Source organism: Zingiber officinale, chromosome 3A, assembly GCF_018446385.1.
Source record: "Zingiber officinale cultivar Zhangliang chromosome 3A, Zo_v1.1, whole genome shotgun sequence".
In the NCBI taxonomy this organism is placed as follows: domain Eukaryota; kingdom Viridiplantae; phylum Streptophyta; class Magnoliopsida; order Zingiberales; family Zingiberaceae; genus Zingiber; species Zingiber officinale.
In genome coordinates, this window is record NC_055990.1 from 93652538 (window position 1) to 93663356 (window position 10819).

Genomic DNA, 10819 nt, shown 5'->3' on the forward strand with positions numbered 1-10819 from the left:
AGATGAGAAGGGGAGAATTAAAAAAAAAGTAAAGGTTGTGTCAGAACATATATATATATATATTGCGGACTCATGTGGACTTACTCGGGGCGCCTAGAACGAATGTATGCACCTAGATTCATTACAGTAAGTTTTTTTTCTTACCTAGATTCAACCAACTGTGAGAAGTTTATACTGCAACAAAGAACATGCCACAAGAAAAAACTAAATAGAATTCACAACCCCGGAGACAAACCAATCGGGAATTCTGACGTGTATAGATACAATTGGTCCAATCCCAATGTTGAGACTATTTACCATGTTCAACAGTTTTTCGATAGCTTCTTTTGCATTGCCAATTTGAAAGCCAAGAAGTAAAGAAATATAGAGGATTGATACGAGTTAAAATTCTTTTATTTGATATGGACTTGAAGGAAATTCATTATTTTCCCATCTAACAGAGTGATCAGATCAAGAGGAAAGTTCGATACGGTACCTATCTCACTAATTGGAGACCATGCTCTCAGTCTCCTTCACAAAACCATCCCCAGTCCAGTCTTTGTCTGATTGCAGCCCCTTCTTTATGGCTTTTCTTTGTCGTATTGCGTCCTGCTGCCGCCTCACCAAATCGGTGTGGGTGGTGAAGTACTGAAGGGAGACCCTGAAATATAGAAAAATAGAGTTCATATAATTGAAGGGAGTGTTCCTATGTTTACTCACACTATGCTAGATAAGAGTCAATTACATATATATAGATGCTAGTGTAAAGATTAAGGCATATTGATAATATAAGACTGCTAGAAAAGAAACATAAATTGACACAGAACGTTGCCTAAAGAAAGCAACTGAAAGATAAAACTATAGAAAAGAAAGAGCATCATACCCCCGGAAATCTTCTATGGATGAAAAGTTGTGTTTGCTCATGAACTCCTGCAACTCGGCACAAAGCTTCTTCACAACGCCATAGCCATGCATCATCACTCCAGTGCATACCTAGATCAGAATGTTAAAGAATCCCTCAGGATGTATAAATGAAAATCAGGGAATCAAGAGAGAAAATAAGAAACAGGAAGACAACCAACAAACAACTGTAAACAAGAACTGAACGTTACGCATTTCTACCAACTAGATGGAGAAATATATACCATCAGCAGGAAAATTGAGATTAAAAGATAAACCAAACTTAACTCTGTAACATAGCTCAAGCTCTACATGCAGTTTAAACAAGGAGCTAAAATCAAAGGCTCCATAGGCCCACAGTACAACTCATGCATCAACTCAGCAAATGGCTAGACTAGCACAAGAAGATCCATTTTTTATCCATGTTCTAGATTGGAACAGCTAAAGGGTTTGACTGTCAGAGATATATAACGTAGTTCCTAAATTAGTAGCCAGCATTCCTGGATTCCTTTAAATTAAGACTACTTTCCATGATATATACATCTATATTAAGTGGGTTAAGTGTTCAACATCAGTAAAGAAAAAGATCAACTAAGGAGATCTTTTTTCTAACATAGTATTGTCATGAGTCACTAGAAATAAAATGTAGTGCTCATGTTTAACTACAAATATAAGATGCTCTTGTGAAAGCTACCTGAACAGTGTTTGATCCTAATAAAATAAATTCAGCAGCATCACCACCAGTCTCAACCCCTCCGATTCCAGAAAGTGAGAAATCTCCATTGGGAAAATCTGATTGCATCATTTTTGCAATCTGCATAACTTTCCCAAGTGCAATAGGATGGACAGCCTTTGCAGAGTAACCACCAGGTGTGGAATATCTGCATTTCAAAGGAAAGAAAAAAAAACTTGAATTGTTAAATTATGTGAAACCACAGGTTTCTAGTTTGAGTAGTAAACTGTAAACTAACCCCTCGACACAAGGTTCAGGATGTAAAGTATTGAGATTGATCCCCATTACGCTCATTATTGTGTTGATAGCAGACACTCCTTCACAACCTGATTTAAGAGCCACTCTAGCTGGCTGCATGGAATAAATAACAAGCTGGTAGTTCAGAGTACCGGTTGGTAAATATAGCAGTCACCAAGTTAAAATAACAAGTAGAAATGAAGTTGCGAAAGCTTGTGGGGTAGCTCAAGAACAAATGGGAAAATTTCAAAGGATATATTTTTTTCATATGAATTAGGGAAAACAGATGGAGTATATTGGCATGCATGAATGCAAGAGCGAATTAACTGATACAAAAAAAATGCATACCTGACTAATATCCGTTATGTTGGGTGTCATCTTTGCCCATACAGGCACAGTTGCTTTCTCATTTATCCATCCACATACCTCCTCCAGAAGTGCACAGTCTTGCCCCACCGCTGCACCCATCTTCCTCTCAGGCATGCCATGAGGACAAGAAAAATTGATCTCAAGAGCATCCTGATCAGAGGATTGTTAGCAAGTCAACCTCAAGGGCATGAAAGAAGCATCGAATATTAACAAGAGGCAAATAAGAAGTACCACTCCTGTTTCCTCCACACGCTCAATAAGTTCCTGCCAAGCCTCTTTATTGTATTCTTCCATGATTGAAGCAATGAGTACCCTATCAGGATATTCCTCTTTTAATTGCTTGAATTCATTTAACATAATTTCGAGAGGACGGTCGCTAATAAGTTCAATATTCTCCCATCCAATAATTGGACCCTTTGCCGATCCATTTGATCCTGCTCGAAGTCGAGCATAACGAGGGGTCACATTTACTACTTTTGCAGCATCCAAAGAAACCTACCGCACAGAAATTATCAATTTATCTTAGCGAAAAAAGTAAAAAGGAGGGGGGACAAGAAAACTACAGTTTATTAATTTTACAAATAGTGGCATATGCAAGGAATAGTGTATGGAAATTTTAACTACAGAACTAGTAACTAGAGTGAATAAAGGTTAATGCAGTTTAGAAGTTCAAAACTAATTAGAATCGATCACCTTAGTTCACAGTCTTGAAAATCATAAACAATATTGGTAGTAAAGCCAAAGTCTCATCAAAGAGTTAAGTTCTTATACATGGTTTTCCATATTAATTAATCAAAAAATGTTTCTTATTATGATATCCTGATTTCTTTTACAGTTTCATATAGATAGTTTCACCCCTATCATCACCCAGTAATTAATGCCCCTTAAACATCTTCCTGACTAATGCTTCACATAATTAAGCTTAGAGGAAACCCACATTCAGCAACCAATCAATAAGCATCTCCAAAATTACACTCCTGTCGTCCTTAGTTAAACTGTGTTATGAACAATGAACTTCTTTTTCATAGTTTCTAGGGATGTTTAAAGGTAAATTTTAAATTTCTCCTATACAATTTATGTAGCCAATTGATGGGAGCATATCAACTTAGGTGGAGATATGCTATACAGACTTCAGATGATTAAAAGATGCAGACACATGCACAAAACTACGTTCCAGGGAAAAACAGGGTCAGATCAAATTCCCTGATACACGACAATTACTGCTTGGCAGAGAAAAGCCAACTGTACAATTCAGGGACTGTAGGATGCCCTTATTTGATGAAATAACAATTATTTAAATGGGGCTGTTGACAACTTCGTATGTTTCTTTTTCACAAAGCATCAGAAGTTAATGACATCAAATTCCATTATACAGTCATTGTAAAAAAACTTAGAGCAATCCACGTTCTATTATGTTATATATGAACCATTAAGAAGGCTAAAGAGTAAATATAGCTGCAAATGTAACAGCAAACTGTTTGCACAAAATTCAGTGACAGAACGTCTAGAGATAATACAGTTCGCACCATCAAAGAATTTGTTTGCATAATCCTCTAAAAGAATATTTTTCTTATATCATGGAATAATCATTTGTTAATGCTTTTGAGCTATTGAATTTTGTTTGGCATCTAGGACTTTCATGCTCACCATAAATGACATTCTCGGTCACTAAGAAAGAAACAGGGATTCAATGGAAGGATACTTCAGTTATGTGTCTCTTGCAAATCTTAATATTTTTGATATCAGGATACAAGTCTTCTCCTTCTTCAGGGAAGAGAAATGTATGTTTATCATTTTTGGGGGGCTAATTTGGGAATAGAAGTGTGCATTCTTTTAACCATTTAAGTAAAAAGAGCCGTCCCTTTCATTTTTGCCCATGAGTATATTCTCTTCATTACTAAGTCAAAAGTTTGTGTCCGTGACTCACTCGTTGTAGCTGTTCTAATGTAGCATCTTGCTTCGGAGATTAGGTCTTGTAGTACTGTGTTCCTTTAATGGAATTGTGTCTGCCATGCACGCCAACAATAGATTCAACTTACATCATAAATTATATGCAGCAGATGTTTCCAACAAAAAGTAGAAAAAACCTTCATCTATCTCAGCCTTTTTTTTTTTGGTTCTCAATTCTCAATTGCTTTTCATTTTTATTTTCAACAAGTAAATCAACTAAAATTGAAAATTCATCCACTCTGGTTGCCTCAACACGGCTCTCGTCATCGTCTGACATGCTTCCATCCGGACGACTAAAAAATTCTGCAAAACTAGATCCTTTTTCTTGTGCAATATGAACAAGCATGCTGCATCTATCCCAATATGTTTGGTAGATAATTCAATCGCAAAGAAACAATATATTTTCTATCCCAGTTTATTCAATAAAGCATACGTTTCTCTAAAAACCAATTGAAAAGGAATGAATCAGGTATGTGAAATCAGAATTGAAAGATCCCTTTCGTTCAACAACAAGATCAATCCGAAAAGAGAAACCAGCGTACTCCTTCCTCTCGAAAGCTAGGTCCAACCATGCTCTCCATCAAACAGAGCGCGGATTAAAAAAATCAATCGATATCGACAAAAGCATAAATAAATAAATAAAAATTCAAAGTATCCTTGTAGAATCCACACCAAAAGGGGATCCTCGTAGAATCCACACAAAAAAGGGGACCATGGTAGAATCCCCAGATAGCTAAAAGCTAGATCAACAAGTATTAAGGATCGAATCGCACCGTTTTAGCGATGACGGCGCCCCACCCTTCATCGAAGGCCCTCTTCATGACGGTGTAGTTGGTCCCCGGCGGCCCGGACCCGATGACGAAGGGATTCGGCAACTCCAGTCCGTTGACGCGCACTCGCAGATCCGGCCCGGAGACGGCGCCATCCTCCGCTCCGGTCGCTGCCTTGGCCGCCATCCGCACCCGCCGGGGCCGGATATCCAGCGGAGGGACCGCCGCCCGCGGCCCCAGCGACGAGCTACTACCCACCGAGCTCCTCAGAGACGTTGTCGCCATTGGAGATCTCTTCTTCTCTCTCTCTCGATCGATCTCTGGAATCGAAGGAAAGCAAATCGAGGGGAACGTGGCGAGCTTGGACTCTTGTTGTAAAGAACTCTGATATTTGGATCTATCCAAGTAGAATTTCAATGAAACTACTTAGATTCCAGATCATCGACGACTGTTTGATTTGGACGTGAATGGAGTGGAAAATGTAAACTACTTTAAAATCAAAAGATTTCCCATTAATATTTTAAAAAAATATTAATTATACATATATAAATAATAGAGATGATTTGGAAATTTTTATTGATAGAAAATCAAAAGAATTTTTATTAGAAAAATAATATGCTCAAGTAAAAAATCTTAAAGAAATATTCAATAATAAACTTATAAAATGATAGAGTACATAAAAAATAAAATGGTGGATCATAAATTTATGTATCTATCCTTTAATATTTCCTTGAGATTTTTTTTTGTGTTTATCATTGCTTTTTCTATTATTATTATGATGATTATTTTATGAAAAATGATATGATCAAGGAAAGAATCTTAATGAAATATTCAAGAATAGATACATAAAATGATAGGATTCACAAAAAATAAAATGACGGGTCATAAATTTATATATCTATCCTTAAATATTTCATTGAGATTTTTTCTTAAATGTATCATAACTCTTATTTTATAATGTATTCACTCGACTGACCCCAAAAGTAAGAGGTTAAATTTCACGAGGTTATCTGATGGTATGACATTTAGAGTTTGAAATTGGGGTCTGGCATGACGTATTATTAAAGATTTTTTTTTTAATAGATAGAGAATTTCAGAATATTGACTAAAAAAATGGGTCTTTGTATTTTTTTAATTTATTTAGATGGTCGATAAAAATTTTTTATAGGATCATATTCTTAAGATATTTGGATACACGGTGTCTAACTAAGCAAAAATTAAATTTACATCATTCTGATTTTTCATATAAAAATTCTTTGCAGTTTCGATTTTTTTTTTTAATATTAATTAAAATCAAATGTTGTTCGAGATTATTTCAATTTATTATAAATTGGTTGTAAACATTCTTATATTATTATTTAAAACTATTTAACATTGATTAAACTGTTCTCATAGGGATTAAAATTATTCTATTATTGATAAAAAAAAATATTTTAATATTGGTTAAAATTATTTTAACATGTATTAAAACTGCTCAAATACTACTCTAGATTATTAAAATTACTATATTTAGTTAAAATTATTATAACTTAGAAAATTGATTCAATGCTATTATAATAATTTTAATTAAAATTGTTATAATAGAGTTGCTATAATTTTAAGTAAGAGTATTATAATATTTAATAATTTAATTATTATTAAAGCAATACAATATTGGAGGTTAGAATAAAAGAAGGGTCTCGAGACTATGGTGCAGTGATAGGACATCTAAATTATTACCAAGGTACTCACGATTTGAACTCTAGCTATGACAAATTTATAGAAATTTTTTATTCAAATGAGACATACAACTAAAGAATGTTGGGCTTCTGGATTGCCCGCTGCGAGCGCTTCCCGATTTATTTTGGTGACCGATAAATCGATCACCTTAGACTCGACGTTACCAAACTTAATTAATTATTTTATAAAAAAAATAAAAGAATGTTACTACGAATATAATGTAGGGGGAAAAGTATTCAGTTCTAGTAAAAATAATTTTGTTAGTCAAATTAAATAAATGAATTAAAAGAACATTATCAACCTTCGTGATTTATCAGACTTAAACACCTTGATTATAAAAAAAACAAATAAAATAAAAAGGATAACGAACAAATTTTTATTTTTTTAGTTTTTACTTTTATTTTAGTAAGATAAACAAAATCGACGATGGACAAGAGTCGGGCGGATGAGTCATCTAATTAATTTTTTTTATCAAATTAAATAAATGGATTGGATCGGATGTGGTAGAAGAGAACACATGCAAGCCTAATCTAATCTTAGCTGGCATGTGGCATTAATTAATTAATTAATCTCATTGGATTGGATCCAACGATGCCAGTCTCCTTGAAGCAATTTTCAGGAAGGGAGTTGCGTATTAGATTCATATTTATCCAACAAAATTTAGTATAAATATGAAAGCAACCTCCTTCTTTGCTTTTTACAAAAGTCTCTTTCAATTTTTTTATTTTATAAAATTTAAGATGGATAATCTTCCACTCTTTGAATAAATTTAAAAGATAATTTGTAGACGTTTAAAGTTTGACCTCGAAGGTATTCATTTCATTTAAAATTCAAAATATTTTTATATTTTATTATTCTTTTAAATATTTTACCATTGCGTTATAATATCTATAGCACTATCTTTCACTTTTGTTATATTCCACTAATATGAGGAAAGCAGAAAAGGAAAGCAGAAGGGAGCCACAGCCACGTAGAGGTGTCGGAGGTGCATGCTAATCAGAATCTAGCCATTTTAGTCCAGTCCGTCAAGGCGCTCAGGTCAATCCCTCGGATCTTCAGATATTTGGAGGGAATATTTTTTAAAATATTTCCCCTCTTATATATTTTTTATTGTAAAAAATATTTAAGAGATTAATAGAAATCATCAAACACAGATGTGTGCTCGATGATTTCTTTATATGGGATCCACAAAAAGTGGGTTGTCATTCCTTTTTAATTTTTTTTATTTTTTAATTGAATATGGTGGATTCTATACCATATTTGATTGGTGGGATATTTTATTATGAAAGTTGAGATATTTAAATAGTGGGATATTTGAAAGATAATGTGGAAGTAGGGTCTACAAATACTTGGAAGAAATATCCCAAACTATTATGAATGCTCTTAGTATAGTCGAATATTGAGTATTGGTGGGGGTTCTTTATATCTGACTTGAACGTCGAGAAGATATATTTGATTTAAATTTATTGATTATGTGATTATCAAATAATCACATAATTGAGTTGTGAGAACTAAAATATAATTTATGATTATTAGGCTCAGTCTAAATAATATAATAAAAGTCATTTGAAAATTTTAATATATAATTTAGTTTAACATTTTACTATATTATTCTTCATTATAAAACTAACCATACATATTATTGTTATTTTTCTTTTAAACTTTAGGTTTTATTTTTGAACTTTAAGGTATCGTTTGGTTATTTCATAGGAATCGGAATAAAAATAAAGAATCATAATATTTGGAATGAGAATGAGTATGAGCATGGATATCACTCTTAAAAATAATATTTGATTAGTTAAATATTTTTATCGAAATAAATTAAAATTTCTTTTTTTTACCCTTGGAGAAAAAATTAGATGTGAGAAAAAGTTGAATGTGAGAGAAAAATATAATGAGAGAGAATGATAGAAAGAAAGTGCGATAAGAGAGAAAATATGATGGGAAAAAATGAAAAGAGAAAAAATCTGATAAGAGAAAATGATAAAAGAGAGTGTGATGGGAGAGCATGATGAGAAAGAATGAGAGAGAAAATGTGATGAGAGAGAAAATGTGATGGGAGAGAATGAAAAAGAGAGAAAGTGTGATGAGATAAAATGAAGAGATAGAGTGTGTGATGGAAGAAATTGAGGAGAGAGAAAGTGTGATGAGAGAGAAAGCATGATGAGGAAAAATTAGGAAAGAGAGTGTGATAGGAGAGAAAGCATAATGAGAGAGAAAGTGTGATGGGAGAGAAAGTATGATGAGAGAGAAAATGTGATGGGAGAGAAAGTGTGGTGAGAGAAAATGAGAAGAAAGAGTGTGTGAAGAGATTGAAGAGAGAAAATGTGTGATGAGAGAAAAAAATGTGATGAGAAAAAAAAATGTGATAGGAGAGAGCATGATGGCAAAAGACGAATACGCTCACCCCAGCTCCCCCGCCAACCTGCCCCAGGGCCAATACGGAGGAGGTAAATCACGGACGCCTACTAGCCTTTGGAATAGTGACTAGCACATAAGAGAGACATTTACCTAGACTTTGTCAAGATTCGAATCTCAGACCTCGTGGTGACAACACCTCAAGTGTTAGCCACTAGACCGTCCCGAGAGGACAAAATAGGAGAGAGTATGATGAGAGAGGATAAGGAGAGAGAAAGTACTTTGAGTGAGTGTAATGGGAGAGAATGAAGAGAGAGAAAGTGTGACGATAGATATTAAGGAGATAATGTATGATGAGAGAGATTGAGGAGAGAAAGTATAATGAGAGAGAAAATATAATGAGAAAGAATAAAGAGAGAAAGTGATAAAAGAAAAATTGAACAAATATATTAAGGATATTTTCGTCCAAAATTTAAATCTCATTCTCATTTTCATCCAACCCCAAAGGAGGATGTGAGTTTCATTAATACCCAAATTTTTTAGTTTCATTCCAAAATTTAAATTCCACTCTCATCAACCAAACATAAGAGTTTAGAAATGAAACTCGTAACCAAATGCAACCTAAATTTTTCTTATAGTATTTTGTTTAACTTTTCTAATATATATATATATAATTTTATTTTTTAAATAAATTTTTTTTTTTTTTGAGATTTTATGATTCTAGATTGTATATCCCTTTTACTTAAAATCATGGATTACTGAAACTAAATTTATTAATAATTTTAAATGAATAATTAAGATTATTAAAAATAATTTCCAACCAAATGCATCCAGAGTATTTTTTAAATTTATTTAATGGACAAATTAACATAGTCGTGTTAGGATGTATACTAAAAGTCTAGCTTTTGGTATAAAACATTTATCTAGAAATAAGAATCACATTGGTCAAATGTCTACATTTGTGATAAATGTAGTTGTTCAATTAATTTATATTGTAGATAATATGGTGTGTGGTGTCACACACAGAAGATCATATTATCAGTACCTTATAAATTATAAACAGTAGCTCACGACCATGATGGAAAGGAACAAATCATTGGAAGGTCGTAGTGTAATTAGGTGTTAGTTTATCTTAACTATATAATTACACTAGTACACTAAAAGTGTATTGAGTAGGACCATTAGAGGTCGTTTCTTTTATACTGACTTTATAAAGGAACAAAGACCTCAGTTATTATGGAAGTGTGTGCTCTTAATCCTAATATAATAACAAGCACATATATTTGATATTTATTTCTTTAATTTATCAATGGATGAGATTTAGTTCGATGAATCAATAAGCCCGATAAGTTGGGAAATGATATCACTTATAGTGTGTGTTGTTGATTATAGAAGGAAACTGTGTCCTAGTAATATAGGTTGAGAATGTCCCCAAGAGGAGCTCATAAGGATTGTCATGTTAAACCCTGCAGGTGGACTTAGTCCGACATGACGATGAAGTTGAATGGTACTACTCTTGGAGCTAGATATTAATTAAGTGAGTTGTCAGTAACTTACTTAATTAGTGGACATTTGCTATCTTAAGCACAGGGAGACTAACACACTCATAATAAGAAGGAGCCCAAAATGTAATTTGGGATTGGTGCGGTAGTTCAATAATAGTTCTCTAGTGGAATGAATTATTATTGATAAGATTAAGTTGTGTGTTCGGGGCGAGCACGGGATGCTTAATTTTATCGGGAGACCAAAACCAATTCCTCCTCTCGGTCCCTATCGTAGCCTCTAGTATATAGAGATTTATACC

At 33.4% G+C, this 10819-nt stretch overlaps 1 protein-coding gene across 1 annotated transcript; it reads right to left on the reverse strand.

Moving 5' to 3' along the window:
• Window positions 1-238: 238 nt before the first annotated feature.
• Window positions 239-5336, reverse strand: LOC122052057 (dihydropyrimidine dehydrogenase (NADP(+)), chloroplastic-like). The gene is made up of 7 exons (XM_042613447.1): window positions 4942-5336; window positions 2450-2713; window positions 2198-2368; window positions 1851-1963; window positions 1574-1760; window positions 863-972; window positions 239-640 (listed from the first exon to the last, which is right to left on the reverse strand). Exons 1-7 carry the CDS (start codon window positions 5221-5223, stop codon window positions 484-486), a joined length of 1284 nt encoding a protein of 427 aa, XP_042469381.1. The 5' UTR covers window positions 5224-5336; the 3' UTR covers window positions 239-483.
• Window positions 5337-10819: the final 5483 nt, after the last annotated feature.